General features: G+C 37.8%; 2 protein-coding genes across 2 annotated transcripts; both read right to left on the bottom strand.

Annotated features, from left to right (window-relative positions):
* Positions 1 to 2,065: 2,065 nt before the first annotated feature.
* LOC107675519 (potassium voltage-gated channel subfamily F member 1-like) lies at positions 2,066 to 3,421 on the bottom strand (the record flags this gene model as incomplete). Its single annotated transcript, XM_016469907.1, has 1 exon — positions 2,066 to 3,421. A coding segment is annotated over one exon (1,248 nt), but the record flags the coding sequence as incomplete, so codon positions are not given.
* Positions 3,422 to 4,560: 1,139 nt separating this feature from the next.
* On the bottom strand, positions 4,561 to 19,495 carry LOC107675541 (RNA-binding protein 25-like). The gene is made up of 18 exons (XM_016469932.1): positions 19,301 to 19,495; positions 18,973 to 19,084; positions 18,824 to 18,873; positions 18,294 to 18,467; positions 17,782 to 17,839; positions 17,252 to 17,412; positions 14,321 to 14,509; positions 13,939 to 14,022; positions 10,075 to 10,322; positions 9,180 to 9,291; positions 8,769 to 8,858; positions 8,189 to 8,262; positions 7,783 to 7,933; positions 7,334 to 7,709; positions 6,272 to 6,579; positions 6,025 to 6,123; positions 5,896 to 5,943; positions 4,561 to 5,341 (listed from the first exon to the last, which is right to left on the bottom strand). The coding sequence occupies exons 2-18, from the start codon at positions 19,064 to 19,066 to the stop codon at positions 5,249 to 5,251; spliced, it is 2,409 nt and encodes an 802-aa protein (XP_016325418.1). The 5' UTR covers positions 19,067 to 19,084; positions 19,301 to 19,495; the 3' UTR covers positions 4,561 to 5,248.
* Positions 19,496 to 20,204: the final 709 nt, after the last annotated feature.

Genomic DNA, 20,204 nt, shown 5'->3' with positions numbered 1-20,204 from the left:
AAACCTGTATGGAAACCACATCAACAATATTCATTATTAAACTTTCAGAGACACTAAAACGCTTATACAAAAGAAGTACACATTGCAGGGAATAAAATAAACGTACACCCTGAAAGAAACCTTTAAACTATCCACACAAACCCACACAGAAGCACACCCATACTCCTCAAGCTGTGAATCTAAACCATGTCAGCTATCTCATCACGCTTGTAGGTGCCAGGGCAGCCATCTTGTCTGAGCGTTTTGAGGGTGTATGTGAGAACCCCCTGCCGTGCAGACATGTTCAAATGCTTCTCTATATAACAACCAGACACGCATTCCCTCCATAAACGCTCAGTATCGGTTCTCATGACTGACACCAGTCCACAACATGCTGGGGATCCTATTCTTAGCCTCCAGTGGCTCTTCGCTGAATTCTAGCATGTTTGGGTGGATTCTGTGACTCATTTGTTTTTATCTCTGTGCTGGAATGTTGAGTCAGGAATTGGACATCGGGAAAAAGCAATATTAGGATGAGAGTAAAACTCTCTCAAGATGTAAATCAAAATGATGAAAAAGAAACATTTCAGAATCTCAGTTCACTTTTCAGACACCTGTTTTGCTAACTGCTTGCACAGGAGCACTGCGCTTTTAAGCAAACTTGAGCAAATAGAGCAGTTGTGAGCAACACTGTAATGCAAGGACAAATAGTTATTTTACACTATAAAATGCAATGTGGTCACATGCGATTCCAAGTGCCTCCAAATGTGCTGCAAGTAAGCCCATTTACAACTGTATTTATCACTGACCACATGTAATTGGATCACTGTGAAGAGGTTCAGAGACAGAGAGGAATAGAGAGGACAAGAAAGTTAGAGACTGTGTGAATTATTTCATTTGAGGACGGAGTGCTTAAAATAAAAATCTTATCTGTAGCTCAGTCAACATCTGAGTTACTCCTCCACCCAGGAAAGACTGTTTGAGAATATATCTCTCATGTCTACAAGCTTGTAAGTCCTTATCATAGTGAGAATGGAAAAAATCACCACTATTACAAAAATAGACAGATGGTTGGTATATGTGGGACAGTTGCTTCCAAGCAACCAATAAAATCTGCATTTCAGAAAACACACACACACACACACACACACACATACATATATATATATATATATATTATAGAAATGAATAATTAATGTCAAGTACAAAGAGTGATGATACTACCCCACCACTGGCACCAGTGGTAAAACAATCAATAAATACATTTTGCTTATGAATTTTTATGCTACCCTCATCAATCTCGCCTCCATGTGCAGACAACCTGCCAATTCACAATCTAAATTTAATCATTTACCATCAATTAACATGATTAAAAATTAAAAATAAATAAAATAAAATGATACTTTCTTACCTCAAATTTATCCTGTAAATCCTTCATATTTTTACATGCACAACGTCTATGGTCACCTCAGGAGGACAGTGTATGTTACTGATTTATCACCTGTATTGTACGTGTGTTTGTGAAATATATGATTCTGATTATGTTGATGTAAATATTTTGGTTGCGCCATAATTATCTAAAACACATACGCGTGAAGTTTGACATGCATTTTATTTAATTAAGACAAAATAACACTTTTGAAGAGGAACTGATTTTTGCTGTCCAGTGAAAACACCACAAGCAGCTTGACGGTCACATTGCAGCACAGTAGCTTATAGCTAGAGTGGCCATATGTGCCGTTCATACGGGACACGTCCTGGCCAGGATTTTTATATTGCCTAAAACATCCAAAGTAGTTTGACCAATAACATGCAGGTATTGTATATAATCGACCAATCGTGGCGTGTGAGAAGGTGAGATCTACAGAGAAGGATCAAAGCGATGCAAATACGTGCATGTGTTTGTTCGTTCGTTCGACTGCGCACCGATAATTGTATGACACCAAAGTACCGCGAGAGCGATTCGAAAGCATAAGGAGCCGTCTGCTCTGCTCTCTATAGCTCTCGTGAATGTCATACAACGCACAGTGCAAACAGCCAAAACCTGGATATTTTAGACAATATAGAAATCCTGGCAAGGACGCGTCCCGTAAAAATGGCCCGTATGGTCACCCTATTTATAGCGCACAATGACCATAATAACACAAGCTCTCGTGAAACTTAAAGTGCTTTTCGAGTTTCTTTCACTTTTGTCCTAAGTCAGGCTTTTCTTCTTCACGGGCTCCTTCTCAGTTCTCTGCGCTCCTAAAAGGAGCGGGATGTATGTATCGCTACGCGACGCGCGCATGGCACCTTCCCACGTGTTCCCGGGCGCGTCACACCTGCGCGAGGAGCTTTTCACTGCGAGTTCGAGCGCGCGCAGCTCCATGAGTTCCAACTCGTGCTTGGCGGCGGTTTCCAGCACCTTCTGCTTGTTGTAATAGATGACGAAATTGTTGATGATGGGATGGATTGGCAGCGCTATAGCTATCACCCCGCACAGAAAGCTGATGGCCGCGTTGCACCGGCCAAGGGTGGTTTTTGGGTAGATGTCCCCATAGCCGACGGTGGTCATGGTGATGATGGCCCACCAGAAGGACTGCGGGATGCTTCTGAACAGCGTCTCCGGGTGGCTCTGCTCCATGGTGTACCCGAGAGCGGAGAACACGAAGATGCCCACTCCCATGTACATGAGGAGCAGCCCCAGCTCCTTGAAGCTCCGTTTGAGCGCGTACGTGAGCGTCTGAAGGCCAGAAGAATGGCGCGCCAGCTTGAAGATCCGCGCAATGCGCATGATGCGGAGCGCCTGCACCGCCTGCTGCACGTTAACCAGCTCCATCATTGTCGTGCCGAGATACGTGAGAACCAGCACCACGTAGAACGGCAGGATGGCCAAGAAGTCTATCATGTTCATGAAGGAGAGCGCGAAGCGCACCTTGTTTGGAGATGATGCGAGGCGCAGCACGTACTCTACCGTGAACCAGCCGACGCACGCCGCCTCGATAGCATCTAGGGTCGGGTGCTCAACGCGGTTCCCCTCGGAATTCTCCACCTGGAGGTCCGGTATGGTCCCGAGACACATAACCACAGATGACACTAGTATGAACAGAAAGGACACAACGGCAATTACGCGTGCGGGGAGCGAGGACTCTGGTTTCTCCATGAGCTTCCAGAGGAACTTCTGCCACCTTTCAGTGCGACTCACGTTAGGGTCACGGTCCAGATCATCCAGGATCACTTGAACCTTGTCTGCAATCTCTGCCAACTCTTCCTCCTTCTCAGTCAAGTTACTCTTGCAGCATTCGTCTAAGTAGCTCAAGTCAATCTTCCAAAACTCCATCTCTTTGATAAAACAAATAGGGCAGATTCCGCGCTTCATATGGATTTCTCCAAAGTAGTACACTTCTACGATGCATTTAAACGAGTCAGGATCTCTGTCGAAGTAGAATTCTCGTTTTCCAAAGAAAAAAAAAACATGTTGATAAACAATGACAGAACACGTAATTGTTTACAGCTGTTCTCAAAGAAAAGCTCGCGTGTAACGTACCGTTGCTGTGGTTACCTCAGGCAACTCGAGTCGCGACTTCTGTTCGCTACAGTCTGTTCGGCGACAAGTGAAAATATGGGCTGTCTTGTCTTAAACTTTCCTGATTACTGCTTGACAACCGTGGTGAAAACACATACATGTAAAAAAAAATTATTTTCACGGGCAATAGTTGCGAAACTCCGAGTTAAACGGTTCATTACATCAGTAACGTTACGTAATTAACGTCACTCACCTGTAGTCACTTGCACAGCCCACGGCAAGAAACTGGATATTTCCATCACGTTCAAGTTGATTCGTAAATCACAGGCCTTTTTCCACAGGAAGAACGTATGAGCTAAATAAAAACACTGAATAGAGGTTTCTGAATTAGCATTAGTCACTCAACATTAGTTCTTCTCAGTGTGTGGGGGAGAGGTGACCACCGGCATCCCTGAGTAATTGCGCCACATTTAGAAATTTCCTTAGAATTGCAATATAGACAGCATAGATGTGTTTTGATAATTTTTTCGTTTCTTTTTCTCTTTTTTTTTTTTTAAACAAGTGACTGACAATTGAACATTTCCACCATTACCTAGGGAACTTATACTGACACTGAATTTTTATTTGTCACAATGGGAACCTGCTATTAAATACTCTATAGCTGCCATTTAACGTCTTTATAAGCAAAATTTAAACTAAAAAAATATGAAGGACGAAACAATGAAAGGAACTGCAAGATTAAAAAGATAATGTACAGTTTCTGCTGGCCAACATATACATATATATATATTCACACACACGAGTAATTCTTTGTCCAGAGAGCAAAATTAGAGGAAAAGGTGCTTTTTAAGTAATTGGACCTTTGACTCAAAATCTAGTTAACCTGTGACAACTTGCCCTAGTCTGCCCAATTCATTGGTAAATACATTAGAAGCACTGATCTATTAAGCATTAACCATCAAGTCACAAAAAAACATAAAATGCTACTTGTTTTCGGCGGCTTCTGTGGTCAGCAATGATTTAGATCTGAGAACTATAAAAGTAAAAAAAGATGAAAGTGGCAACAGTACTGGTTCTAGTTTAGAAAATCAGACATTTTAATATTTCAAAGTCAAATCAATCACCATGGAAACAAACCTTCAGATGGGCTGGTATGTGCAAAATACACCACATTCAAAACCACTGCCGCAAAACCAGACAAACCCTGTATCTCCACAGGTATGGCTTCATTCAGCTTGTTTACAGTGAGATATTTAATCCTTATTCAAAAATTATTTTTTTGTATAATAATACAGCACACAAAAAAAAAATCATCATACTTTCCTGTAATGAGGCTCGAATAATAAAAGGACAAATGTAAGCTGATTTAAATTGGTTGTGCTAAAAATTGGAGACTGAAAAGAATGAAATAAAATCTACAACTAAGTCAAATGGAAAACAGCCAGCCAAACTAGACTCCCCATTTAATCTGGGCATGAAAGAAGCTTTTGACTTTTACACGGTTTTGGCAATGCAGTCAAACCAACTGGCACATGCCTATTACACACACACACACATCAGTGTGCACATGCACACACACATTCACACACTCATTCACACCAGTAGCTGTGCAGTTAATACTCTGGAGTATATAGGAAGAGTTGAAGTGCATCAGTCTGTGGCGTTCATCCACCATACTTTAATTTAAAGGCTCTAAAAGCAGGAGAGCGAAGCCAGATTCACTTCTTCCTCTCACCTGCTTGTTTCTATCACTCTCAGTTCATGTTATTTCACAAGGCCGATTTTCTTGGCCTCCGTTTCGTAGATCAGAAGTCTCCACATTTTCACTATAAACACTTCTGCTTCCTCATCCAGTACCTGTAAGAAACACACCCATGATTATCCTCACAGTAAATGGGTGAATCTCACAAAAACATGACCAGGTCACAATTCATCACAAGATTAAAAGAAAAAAAAAGAAAAAAAGAGAAACTTTTTGTTAAAATGACTGAATAACATTAATGAACTACATGTACTTTGTTATTTTCGGTACTGATTATACCTAGATATTGTACTTACATATTGTAATTAATAACACATAGTAAGTGAAACAGACTGTATAAAAAAATGTTCATATATAAATGATTTTATTGAAATCATTGTAAATGCAGTTTTAAAAAATCACAATGCATAAAATTGAGATTTTTTTGGCATTGTGGTAATGAGAAATGTGCTTAATTATCATGAAAATAAATATTAAACTTTACTTATATAATATATTCTAAATATTCTATTCAATTCTGCTTTATTCTATAATATAATATAATAAGGGTGTAATGTGATACTGACATGACAGGTTTTGTGAGATTCACCCAATAATATTTATTAGGAGTATGTGCAAATAACAAACCACTTTTAAATGTGCTATTTACCATGGCAACATCATCCAGAATTCCCTCTGGCATGCTGTGAGCCATGACCTGCAACAAAGACAAAGCACACATTAATACAGAGAAAGGAAAACAGACAATATTCCCACCAAGACACAGGCACAAACACACCTTTGAACAGACAAAGTCGACTAGTGTGGCTTCCTCTTCTCCAATATATTCTATGATTTTCTTATTGATCCAGGGGCGGATCCTCCTGTCCATCAATGCCTGTGTGGGGGAAAAGAGTCATCAATACATTGCATGCACATGCGTCTACATGATATCTATGCTGAGCAATTACAAGCCACAATATACAAATAAACAGCCATTTAAAGCGGTCACACTAATATCTTGTCTAATAGCTTTTTCCTCTCACCGTGTCCACCATGTTCCAGTCCAGTGGATAATTAAACAGCTCTTGTTTGACTGTGGGAATTTTCTCAATCAGACTCTTGATATGTTTTCGTTTCTCTTCTGTGTTTACACCAGGCCGTGACCCTGTGACCTCTGCTCCATCTAGACTCAGGCCTCCCCTCTCATCCTCACTGTAATCGAGAGGTACCAGCTTCCTCTTTTTTGGTGCTTCCTCTGCCGCCTCCTCATCAAACTTATTAAAGACACTGTCCACCGCAGCAAGAGCTTTTCGTCTTCCTGCCTGGGGCAGTTTAGGACTACCCGCAGCACCTGAGAGACAAAAAGCAGTTTGAAGCCATTTGATGTAAAGGAGAAGAAAAACTTTCTAAAAAATTCTGAATACAGAATATCCTATCGATGTACACTACTATTCAAAAGTCTGGAATCAGTAAGATTTTTTTTTTATTTTGTTTTGTTTTTTAAAGAAGTCTCCTATGCTCACCAAGGCTGTATTTATTTGATCAAAAATACAGTAAAAACAGAAATATTGTGAAGTACTATTACAATTTCATCTGTTTTCTATTTTAAAATGTGATCGTTTTTTTCAGGATTTTTTGATGAAGAGAGTTCAAAAGAACAGCATTTATTTGAAATAGAAACCTTTTGTAACGTTATAAATGTTTTTACTGTCAATTTTGATCAATAATGCATCCTTGGCTCTTAATTTCTTTGAAAAAAAATCTTAAAGACACCAAACCTTTGAACGGTAGTGTAAATAAAAATAGAGATAGATACATACAAATATACATACATAAAAAGATGTCAAATTTAAGGATGAAATTATTATGAATTTTAAAAAAAAGTCTGAATCGAGTTGTTCAGTGGTTCAGGCTGATGTAACAGCTATCGAGGGTTAGACGTTTAAAACAAGAGTTAGGGGTCAAGCTCAATTATAATAATAAAGTAATTCCTATATTCCTATTCCTATATAAGAAATGTCTCACTAAATCTGAATTTGTTGCACGTTAGCTCCAATGCTTTTCCTTACAGAAAGAGCTAAAAATCGTTTTAGTAACACACAGACCTAGTTTGAGACTAAGGCCTATTTTAGGCCTGAGCTCTTCTGTAGGCGGGGCCTCATGTGAAGAGTTCTCATGCGACGTGACGCCACGTGGTGATTCGCTGCCAGGTGTGAGGGGTGTGGCACTGCCACTCGCTGAAGAAATAGAGAGCGCCGTGGGAACTGGTCTGAGTGTGGGCTTCAAGCATGGCTTGACGTCTCGGTCATCATCCTCCTCCTCTTCGTCTTCCTCTCGGTCTGTAATGTTATCTTCTATGGAGTACGCCTCCTGCTCCGCGCCTCCTTTTCTCTGATGCTCCTCACAGGAGATGTGTAGCACCTCCTCGCTCTGCTCTTGCTTTAGAGGAGGCTGCCGCTGCTTCTCGGCCTCCTGCTCTATCTTTAAGACAAAAAAACAAAGTTAGACACAGACACAGATGAATGCAGACATAAAAACGCACACACATACGCACCCTCTGAAGTTCAGCATCAGGGTCTGGGTGTCCTTCTGCTAGGAGTCTCTGTCTGATCTCCTCCAACTCATCTTTCTCTCTTTTTCTGTCCCTCTCATCTAATTCCAGCTCCTTCTCTCTGTCTCTCAATCGCTTCTGCAACGCACTGCCCCTGAGAGAGACAAAAAGAGAGCAAGACAAGAATCATAGACAGGGTGAGATATGTATTTGAACACAAGAACAGAATACTTCAAACTATGGTCACCTACTGTAAAATGTTACATAAAAATATTTCAATAATATTTTGAGACTTTTTGCATAATCTTACAAAACTGCTCAAGTGGAAATGATGCAGAGTAAAAACTGCATTACTGTTATTCAATTACCTTGACATGTAAGCATTTGCATCATTTTCATGGGTTTGTACCTGTAGTATTTGGGATCATCTCTGTCATCATCATAATCCTCCAGGAACTCTTTCAAGCGTTTGGCTTCTTTAGTCTGCAGAAAAAAAAACTTTTATTATTTGCATAATTTTCTCTCATATATTGATGATTTTGTGGCCATTAAGTTTCCTACAGAGTGTGTCATTAGACTAATTTCCTTCCTTGTGCTATGACTCAAAAATATGACAAAAAAGATCAGACAAAAAGATGGCAAAACTCTTTTAGTAAATATATGTGTACCATTCAAAAGTTTGACGTCAGAAATACGTTTTTTAAAGAAATTAATATTTCTGTTCAGCAAGAATGCATTAAAATTGATCAAAAGTGACAGTAAATAAATTTTGACCCTTATATATTACTTCTTGCATTAAACGGTTTAAATCTATTTGGCTACAATGGATGATTGCTTGAAATTATGGTTTGTCTGACTGAGGAGAAAAGAAAACCATTTTTAAACCATTTCAGCAGCAAACAAAAAAAAAGAAAAAATTTTTTTTACCTATATCATCATGTGTATAAATATACTCTGTTAGCTAATAGTTTTTATCCACTTATTCTTACCATCTCTCTATGTCTTTCCTCTTCTCTCTCTGTTTCTTTACTGTAATCCCTTGCTTTTTTCCTCTCTCTGATCTCCCAGTTCTTCAGGCGCTGCAAAAGACAAACATCACTGTATCTTACTGTGTTTGGTTTCAAGCACAGTTCTGTTTGTCCTGCATTTGAGAATAAAGGAGGGCAGATGATCTAGAAGCAGGACACTACAGAGCTCCAGAGACAGAAGCAGTGCTCTGGAACGGCACAGATTTTCTCTCACCAGCCTTTCTGCACTTTTATGGACCAAAAACCTCATAATCTAGTTTAACACTACCATTTAGAGTAGATCAAATTCTTAATGTGCAAAGCGCAAGGAAATCATGTTTTCCATGATGTTCCATTACAATCATCTAAAACAGTCAATTTTAGATTCCAAACCTCCTGGTAGGCTGCCTCCTTTTCACGTAGCTTCCTCTCCAGCTTCCGTCGTTCATACGCCTCCTCCTCATCTTCCTCACGCTCTCTTTTCTTCTCTTCTCGACTCTTCTCCCTTCAAAACATAACGTGCCCCCACACAACATTTATTCTGTACATTAGAAACTAGCAATTACACTACTTACAGAACATAAACAACACTTACAAAGGATATAGAGACGAAGATTCTAGCTGAACCTTTTAGATGGTTTTAGAAATGTTCTAAATATTCTACTTTAGAGTCTAAACCCCATGAAATTAAATATTACAAATATAAGCTTTAGGAAAAACACTTTAACACCTTTTTTTCTATATTTGATAAGCTACTCTTTTTATTTATTTTATGTTTTATTCACTCTTTCATTCTTAGTTTTAGTTACTTGTTACTTTTAAAATTGTTGTATTTCTTTTAATTATTTAACAAACTACTGTTTGGCACGTTCTGTACATTGTCATATGAAACACTACGAGAAACATTACTTGAAAGGTGCTATACAAATAAAGTTATTTTCATTTGTTTGCTTTTTCCCAGAAGACAAAGCCTATACATTTCAAATGTGTATATAGCTGAATATCCAGGAGTACACTAGCAAGTAGTCAACTTCTTTGATATGGATAGACATGCACTAAAAGCCACAAAATAATTCTGATTTCATCACGTTTTTTAAAATAACATTGAATGGGTTTTCGCTACGCATTAATTAGGTAATGTGATTTATTTTCAAGTGAAACGAAATATGGGAAATAATTTCAAAATAAATGTAAAAAAATCTTGCACACTGTCAGACAACTTTATCATGCAATGTTTTGGTCAGGCAAAAAATACAGACTTTTTTAAAGATTCTGTAGTCATACACACCTTGATCTGCTTCTGTCTTTACTGCGATCACGACTTCTCTCTTTCTCCCGCTCTTTCTCCTTCGTTCTTTCACGTTCACGGTCTCGCTCTCTCTCTCGCTCCTTTTCTCTCTCCTTCTGTCTCTCTCTCTCCCGCTCCTTCTCTCTCTCCCGATCACGTCGCTCTTTCTCTCGCTCTCTCTCTTTGTCTCTTTCTCTCCTCTCTTTCTCAATCTGCTGCCGTTCTTTCTCCTTCTCCTCCTCTAGTTTCTGCAGGGTTCCGGTGGGGTAAGAGAGATATTAGTTCATGTAAGTGTGAGAACACACATATAGAACAAGGGCAAAGTTCCAGAATCTCCCTGGAAACAGAAAGAGGTTTAAATAATGAAGCCAGTGTCGGAGTATGATAAAAAATTTCATGATTTTAAAACTTACACTCAAACAGATGCACAAACAGTATTCCCCTCCCATATAAAGTTTCATCCTTCTACACATAATTTGGAGAAACCATGAAAAAAATATTTCAGTAAAAATATTATTCATCATCATACATGATTACGGTCCACTTAAACCATCTGAAATATTCAAAATAAAGCAAGTAATAATTTTCATGGCAGATAAAGAGGACACACTGCACTAAAGATGCTTTCTATATGAATGACTTGAAGACATTACACAATTGTCTTTTGTTTTTGTGTTCGGAGATGCTTTCACTGCCAGAAATTACCTAGGCCTTATAAATAGGCAGGGTGGGTCAGTTTAACCATACTCCCTACCAGGGTTGCTGTGATACAAAAATAATAATAATAATCTGTAGTCTGTAACAATATGAGTGGAATATCAATATCATTGCAACAGCAAAAACTAAAATTCTTTATAAATTAATAATGTTCAAAAGTATGGGGTTGGTAAGACTATGTTCATGTTTTTGAAAGAAAGTCTCTTAGTCTGCATTTATTTGATCAAAAATACAGTAAAAACAGTAATCATGTATATAAAACATGTGAGATATTATGATTTAACATATCTATTTTTTATTTTAATATATTTTAAAATGTAATTTATTCTTATGATGGTAAAGCTGAATTTGCAGCATCATTACTCCAGTTTTCGGTGTCACATGATCCTGCAGAAATTATGCTAACATGCTGATCTGGTGCTCAAGAAACATTTCTTATTATTATCAATGTTGAAAACAGCTGTGTGACTTGTTTTTTTGTTTGTTTTTTGTGGAAACAGTGATACTTTTTTCAGAATTCTTTGATGAATAGAAAGTTCAAAAGAACAGCATTTATTTGAAATAGAATTATAAATGTCTTAAATATCACTTTTGATCAATTTAATGCATCCTTGCTTTCAAAAACAGAAAACAAATCTTACTGACCCCAAACTTTTGATAGGTAGTGTACATACAAATACATACATATCTGTATAATAAATGTATATGCATGTATAATAAATATATAAGTACATAAAAGTATATACATACATTTATATACAAACATTCATGTACACATTTATTTAGACAGCAAAAATATTCATATTAGTAAAACTAAAACAAAGCAAAGTAGCATTTTTAGCCTAATTATTGGAGTAAACAGCAGTGTTTAATTAATATTAATAACATAACGCACAACAACAGATCTATTTGGCTGCATTTACAATTCAAAGATATTTTTTGTCCATTCCTTTAAGACAAACTGACCCTTTACATGAATACCTCTTCAAGACGGCCATTTTGACCAAGACGTGACCGTTCAGACACTGAAATACGTACCTGTCACTCAGACAGTCCTTGGGTACCAAATTGACTGCTACTACACTTTTTTATTAGTATCGACCTTGTACATCCTTACTCCAAACAAACCCTGTGTATTTCTCTCATAATTTAACATCAGATTTTAAAGCGATGTTCATAATTTCTAATCACTGATGTATTGTTAAAACGGTTTGGCAGAGATCTGTAATATACTGTATCATCCAAATACATTCACTTTGGCAAAATGAATTAAATCAGAGAGGTGGAATCTCACCCAAGTGTCGTCTTCGGGTTGTCCCTCAGGCCTCAGTCACCCAAACAAAAGTAACAAACATAAATACAGACGCTGACCATCCAGAGACAGAGAGGCTACAGAGTTTCAAATAGCTATGGGCAATAGAAAAGATACTGCCAGCTTTACTGAATGACAGATGAGGACAGCAACTCTCTGCTCTGAATGGTGAACGCTGACAAAAGAGAGGAAATGCAAGGAGAAACAGATAGAAATGAGGAGGAGAACCAAATGATGCACACCAAAGAAGTGGGATTGTGTGGGACTGACTTTCCTGTCGCTGAATTTTAATGAACCAAAAGTTTAATATGCAAACTTTAATTTTGGTGAACTTACCTCTCAATAAACAATGACAACTGGTTGAGACAGTAGCTTTTATTTTATATTTATTTTATATCTCTTATTTTAAGGTCAGGGGGATGACTTGGGTAGTCATAGATAATACCTTTTATTTTTTTGTCCACTTAAAAATTTAAATAGTCTGTCCATGCCCATTTTCTACCCTTGCACTGACTTCTGTATTTTTACTTCTTTCCTTTTAAGTTATGGGTTTGTTATAAGATTTAATTTAGTTTTTAATTTCAAGAAGTCTCAATAAGCTGGCATTACATTGTTAAATGATTAGAGTCTGTTTCCATCATACAATTAGCTTGTATCTCAAGTAGATCAAGGATTCCTCATAATATGACTGTCTCAAATACACAGAATAAGGGCAAATTCTATTCGGATAACATATCACAGTTGTAATGTATTATTGTATCAAATGTAATCTAACAACAGAAAGAAAAAAGAAAAAAAACAACAGATAGAAACAGAGAGAAAGAGGGAATGGTACATGAAAGAAATATGGCATCTTACCTGGGTAATCTTCAGCTTTGAGCGTGCTGTGAAAGGGCGCCCCCCTCAGACTGCAGTGAAAAATACTGCAGTGGTTATTCAGTACTGCATTTCTCACCAAAACCAGGCTTTTACACAGAGGACTCGCAAAGGTTCACTGAGCTCTGCCCACACAACACCTTCCAAAAATATGGTTTATTGAGCAACTTCCGCTGAACGCACACAACTCAAGATTTACAGTTTGTCTCCTGAGGTCAATACATCAAAGTATGTTACATTTCAGCGGATCTTTTTGTCACTACAGCATCCTCATTGCCACATTTCTGAGATCCAGAGCCAGTTGCGCCTTTGTGCATCCTCCAGAAGGAGGCGCCCAAGATATGAAGAATAGAAAAGGAAGCTCATACTTACATCCTCTATTCCAGCAACTTTTTCCAAAGCTCTGAGATTCATCTTGCTTTAGTCACCATATGACCTCTACCATAATGGTGGGGTTTAATGAACAGAATAGCTTTAGAGGGAGGTTTACAGTTTGTTCATGCACTTTTGTGTGGTAAATCTAGCCTGAACTGGTCCTGCCCATCTGCTGCCATTGTTGCCACTCAGAGAAACAATCTTGGAGGCTTCTGAAATCTCTTTTCTATAATCATTCATTCAGAGAACAACTTCTAAAGTTGTAATCTGACAAATTTCTAAGCATCCATTTTGTTAGATCTTTTGCGTAGGTGCTGCTAGATGAAAAAAACACAACAAAAGAGGCATTATTTATAATAAACGTGAATAATGATGCTTCTTGTATTAAAAAATTGCCTCATGCAGCTGTCTAAAATGGGCAGGATATATCAAATTCCTACAGATTTGTGTGATTTTTTAATCTATATCAAGTGTAGTTTCAGTCATAATAATGTGGGTCTAGAGTACTCTAGATGTGGCCGTCTTCAGTCCACAGACTAGGCTAAGAAAAGGAGAGAGAGAAATCGAATAAAGTAGTGTGTTACCTTGTGTGTGTCTCTGAATTTGCTAATCTCTCTGGAAATCAGGTCTCGCTTGTCATCTTCCAGCTCCATGGCATTTATATCATCCTGGGGGAAAAAATACAGTAAAATTGATTAGACTATGTGAGCAGATAGATTCAATCTTAAAAAATGACCAATAAGAGCAATAAATATATCCTGAAAGGAACAGTTCATATTACAAGTCTACTGAAGTCCTATAACAACTTTGTGTCATATGATATATTTTGAGAAAGTAAGCATACAAGTAATATAGGTTTGGAACAACATGAGGGTGAGTAAATGATGACATGTCCCAGTATTTCAGTTAAGCCATTATGACAGGGCTGCTAGGTCAGTATGGTTACCATGGTGAAAGTAAAAATACCTCCTTCTTCTCTTTACGTTTCTTGCGTTGATGGGCTTCAGCATCCTGTGAGGAGGCTGAGAGCTCGCTGGAGTATTCCCGGATCAGACTGTCTATGGCACCTTTCACCATCTGATCACGCCGCTTCGTCTCCTCATCCAGAACCTCTTCCTCCTCTTCATCTTTAACCTCTTCTCCAGTCTGAGGAGTCTGGATAGGGGATATGTATTTGTATGTGACAATTATCCGTTTATAAACTCCTCAAAAGAGGGAGTTTCTCGCATTCTCGAGACAACCTGAGATTGACTTGCTCCAACATGCTCTTTCAATCAATGAATCAGGTAAGGAGCATTTATAGGAAAGATATTAATATTAAAGTTGAGTCACACTACTGTTCAAAAGTTTGGAATCTGTACGATTTTTTTATGTTTGAAAGTATCTTATGCTCACCAACGCTTCATTTATTTAATCAAAAATACACTGAAAACAGTAATACGGTGAAATATTATTTACATTTATTTAAAATAACTGTTTTAATATATTTTAATATATAATTTATTCCTGTGATTTCAGTAACCATTACTCTTCAGTCTTCAGTGTCACATGATCCTTCAGAATCAGAATAAGAAAGAGCTTTATTGCCAAGTGTGTTTACACACACACGAGGAATTTGTCTTGGTGTCAGGAGCTTCCAGTGCAGAAAGTACAGACATAGTGCGGACATACATATAATTTAAGGTAATAAAATGAAATAAAACACTAACAATAAAGAAAATAGAGTCATCTGCCTCATTCAGGACAGTGACGAGTCTGCATATAGAAGCAAGGTTGAGCAGCTAGCTGTCTGGTGCAGTCTTAACAACCTGGAGCTTAACACGCTCAAAACAGTAGAGATGATTGTGAATTTCAGGAGAAATCTCCCCCCACTCACCATCATGAACAGCACTGTGGCTGCAGTAGAATCATTCAGGTTCCTGGGAACCACCATCTCACAGGACCTGAAGTGGGACATTCACCAAGGTTGTAGAATTAGGTAGGGATGCTAGACATGTCCCTACCAATATCCAGCGACTACTAAATTGTCCATAGCAATAATTTTAATCAAACAATTAAATATATGTATAGCCTAACCACTGTTGTTGTATTTTCGGCTGCATTTGAAATGGGTCATTCCATTGATATTACCTGAGAAGTTAAAGTAAATACGGTAGAAAACTGCGCTTTCAAGGACGCACATTTTTGGCCAGAATAAGAACATAAGGTAGGCGAAGAGTTTAAAACATACGTGCACAGTTCAGTTGAATGATTAAGATTACGCACTTTAACTTTAACTTAATATTGTTAAACTGAATGTACAAAGCATCCTATAATGCTTAATGTGAAATTTGTATTTTTAATAAACTGTATTCTGAATATTCTTTTAGACTGAATAATCTTTTTATGTTATTGGTTTACATAATCAAAATTGTGTAATTATTGTACATTCAAAAATAAAAAACTCTTTTAATGAATCATGAATATGTTGGCTGGTGGAGGGGGGGTGTTGACATGTCCCCACCAATGTCAAAATCAAACCTATGCCCTTGACATTCACATCGACTCTATTGTAATAAAGAAAAAAGGCCCAGCAGATGCTGTACTTCCTTCGCCCGTTGAGGAAGTTTGAGTCTGTCCTGTTTGTCTATAACTGTCTGGTTTGGTTCAGCTACCAAATCAGACATCAAGAGACAACAGACAGTCAGGACTGCTGAGAGGATTATTGGTGCCCCCTGCCTAACCTCCAAGAACTTTACACCTCCAGAGTTAGGAAATGGGCTCAGAAAATCACTCTGGACCCCTCACATACAGCCCACTTTCTCATTGAACTGTTGCCGTCTGGTCAGCGCTACTGAGCACCAAAACAGCCAGACACAAGAACAGCTTTTTACCCCAGGTCATATTCCATCTAAACAATACATAACACATCTCAGGACTGTACATCTGTAAATAACTTATCAAAACATTTTCATCTGTAAATAGCACATATGCACACTAATAATTCTGTCTATTGATATATATTTTTTCGCTATATTTTTATTACCATAGTGTTATTTTTTATTTATTGTCTGTTAGTGTTTTATTTCATTTTACTACCTTAAATGATATGCATGTCTGCACTATGTCTGTACTTTCTACACTTGGAAGCTCCTGACACCAAGACAAATTCCTTGTGTGTAAAAACACACTTGGCAAATAAAGCTCTTTCTGATTCTGATTCCTCAGACATCATTCTAATATGTTGATTTGGCACTCAATCATGCTCGTCATTTTAATTCAATGTGTTATTGTAAAATCTAATTAGTTACCCTTACTTAAAAAAAGCAGCCAAGTAAGTTTTGCTTCAGTAAATTAAGTGCATCAACTGTCCAGTTAGCAATAGCACACACGCATGTGCTAACATAACCAACAGAGAGACTATCACTGCATCAGCAGCTGCAGTTAATGCTTTTTAAATAAAGCAGTCTATAGTCTTAATGTTTACAGAGCCATCCTTGAACTAACCACAGGCTCTACTCCATAGCACAATGGCAACCGCTCCAAAAATACAGACATAATAGAACCCCTTTTAAAACAGAACATTAAAAACGAACAGATCTCCCCCATATTTATCTTGTGCAGAAACATATAAAATAACACTTAATTTCAAAATTTACTCCTGGAGTCAAAATGCAAAGCATGCCGGGAACTAAAAACTAGCTTGATATAATGGTACTCAACAATCAATTTATCTTAACTAGGGTTTTCTGAGTAACAAAGGCACAGTACGCAAATATTACACATTACTAGATTTTTATAATTAAAATCAACCAATTGTTGTACATTAAGTAAAGTCAACTAAAAAGTGTTAGTTATGACAGTATTAGGTTTTACAGTGGTCCTTGCTGAATAAAAGTATTAATTTTTTTTGTTTACCCCATTTCGTCTCCTCTGACCGGCCTTCCAGGTATCCAGCTGAGCTTTGGTCTTTGCGTCCACCTTCACAAGTAACTTCTTATCACCCACTTGCAGCTCATGAAGCAGTCGGAGAGCTCTCAGAGTGGACTCTGGCTCTTTGTACTCACAGAAACCAAATGCTACACATACAAACACACACATTAAAATGCATCAAGTTCACAACATTAGGTCAGATAGGGTGGACAGATGACACAAATTTATCTCTTTTTGAACATATTCCTGTTTGTTCTTTTCTAGGAGAGGAAAACAGAGCAGAGGACACTTGTCTAAGAAAGCCCATGTTTACAATTACCAACACAATCCTGGATAGAGATCCTTAAGAAAAATCTAAGCTGCTGGGCCTATAGTAGTCAAGCTAAATTTGAAAATACCAAGTCTGTAAAAAAATGATTTGGCTAGAACTTACCAATAAGATCTTTGTCAAAAACGGTGTACTACAAAAGACTGACACACTATGCACTGATGATTATTATAGTTTGACTTTATACCTTGCAGTTTTCCAGAAGCCCCCTGGACTCTTTTCCAGCTGAGGACTAAACCACATTTCTGCAGAAGAGAGGAAAATGTTTGTTGTGACAGGCTATGAAAACATCCTGAGCAAAATGCTACATAACACAGACATTCCCATGAACACCAGGTCAAATAATGGATGTATTAATCAACTTAAAAGGAACATTTAAATTCTGTCATCATTTACTCACCCTCTTGTTGTTCCAAACTCACATGACTTTTATTAATCTTTGTAACAAAAATGAGGATATTTTTGATCAGCGCACATACATAGAGCACATCAATCTGCAACAAACCTCATTGGTTCTTGTGTCAAGCAAGTAAGGTTGAACTTCCTTTTACCATATTTGATGTGCTCTGTGACATAAGAGTGAGTAAAAGATGACAGAATTTTAATTCTTGAGAGAACTAATTCTATAAAGGTGATGTGTCTAAGAGATTTAATGATACTGTGCAGATAAAAGTTGTTGAATAAATTCCCAACACTTACTGCCAACATCTGCCGCACCAACATGTCAGAGGCCTTTTCTGAGATGTTTCCAACAAACACTGTGGTGGTCGGTCCTGTGTTGTTACCCGTACCTTCCTCTGAGTCCTTGTCACGGGTGCCAAAGGAGTCCTTAGTCAGCTTCTGAACTACTGGCATTGCAGTTTGTATCAAAACCTGCAGCATATTTCAGGAACAAACTGTAGAGTACAAACTGCACAGAGCATAATAAACACAACCGGACTGACAGTTCCATGCATCTGAAATGTTTCATCTTGCTGCTACAAAAAGCACAGGCATGTATGCTTATTATTTAAAATGGTCAGGAGTAAAGCACAATAAGATCTGGTATGGCCTCTGCATTTAAGATCTGTGTATGGCAAATAGCCTACAGACATCACACATATACGGCACATTGTAAAACCTGATTTTCTAGGAAATATTCTAGGAAATGTTTCTCAGCCTGGTAACGGTTCATTTTTAAAACAAACCAAGGAAACCAAAACAAACGTTTCAGCTGTTTCTTTACATACCGCTGGAGAGGGAGGCATCATTCCCACTGGGACTGGAATTATCGGACTTGCTGAGGAAAAATATAAATAAACAAAGATTATAAACTTAACGTCAATATATATATATATATATATATTAATATACATATCTCTTCATGACGTAACGTTACCTGTAGGTACAGTGGTTGGAACCCCAGCAAACTGTGAGGGGGAAATGCCAGGGGGTAACTGGGCTATCTGGTTCAGATGAGGAGGGAAAGACATGTTTCCTGATACACCGATCTGTCAGAGAGATTTATGTCAGTTCCAAAGAGCGTTTGGCCATACAAAGTCATCTCAACTCTGATTTCACTCAGGTTACAATATGATTCATACGAATCAACACCCAATGCATCCACAATAAAACTCTACACTTCATTATAACCTAACTGAACTAGGAGGCTGGCTGGAAAATATTTTTCTTCCTATGTATTTACTATATTATTGATTAAGACTCACCCAATTCGGTTTTAGTATATCAACGCCCCTGAAAATAACACCACCTCCTATCCTATCCGCCACAGGAATGGATATATAACGCCACGATCAGTAAAATAATTAACGTTTCTCTTTTGAGTTGGTCACGCGTTCCTCTGATAATAAATAGCATCCATAGAAAATCCAAAAAATATCGTCAGCGACAAGAATGGCAATTTCGCCTGAAACTGTGTTACAGATGGGCGGGGCTTAGTGACCTAGTATGGATGAAGGGTTACAATTATAATTCTCACGCTTCTCATTTTCACTGAGAATATTCTCTTCATTATTGTAAGTGTGAGTTATTGAAAGTTGTAAGTGTGATTGTTCGGGTTTAAAATAATGTCGTCAAGAACGCTGCTGAAGCAGCACGTTGACGGCCTTGTTACGTGGTACCTGATACTTTTCTCAGCGCAAATCAGGACGGACCAATCACATTTGTTTGGTATTTATTCTTTTTTTTTTCTTCTTCTTTTATTTTAGATGGATGATGCGGATGGTGTTTTTTTTTCTAAGTCAGATACAAATCGTTGAAATTAATTAGTTTATTCTAATACCGATTTTAGATTAATAATGTGCTCAGAAGGACAAAAACACCCGAGATTTGAATGAAAGAATTCTGCTTTTTTGAGCCCGCAAGCGCCCCCTAGACGAAGACAACTTTTGTGCATAGGAACAAAAACCCTTTTTCTTCTTCTTTTATTTTAGATGGATGATGCGGATGGTGTTTTTTTTTCTAAGTCAGATACAAATCGTTGAAATTAATTAGTTTATTCTAATACCGATTTTAGATTAATAATGTGCTCAGAAGGACAAAAACACCCGAGATTTGAATGAAAGAATTCTGCTTTTTTGAGCCCGCAAGCGCCCCCTAGACGAAGACAAC

Source organism: Sinocyclocheilus anshuiensis, unplaced genomic scaffold (genome assembly GCF_001515605.1).
Source record: "Sinocyclocheilus anshuiensis isolate Anshui unplaced genomic scaffold, SAMN03320099.WGS_v1.1 scaffold1097, whole genome shotgun sequence".
Classification (NCBI taxonomy): domain Eukaryota; kingdom Metazoa; phylum Chordata; class Actinopteri; order Cypriniformes; family Cyprinidae; genus Sinocyclocheilus; species Sinocyclocheilus anshuiensis.
This window is presented reverse-complemented; position numbering and strand designations above follow the sequence as displayed.

Bases quoted from the DNA above. Each gene is read 5' to 3' on its own strand.
- LOC107675541 (XM_016469932.1), bottom strand. From the start codon at position 19,066: ATGTCTTTCCCTCCTCATCTGAACCAGATAGCCCAGTTACCCCCTGGC. The intron at 18,874-18,972 runs GTAACGTTACGT...ATTTTTCCTCAG, and splicing joins TCCAACCACTGTACCTACAG to CAAGTCCGATAATTCCAGTC. The intron at 7,710-7,782 runs GTGCGTATGTGT...TTTGTCTTAAAG, and splicing joins CTGATGCTGAACTTCAGAGG to ATAGAGCAGGAGGCCGAGAA.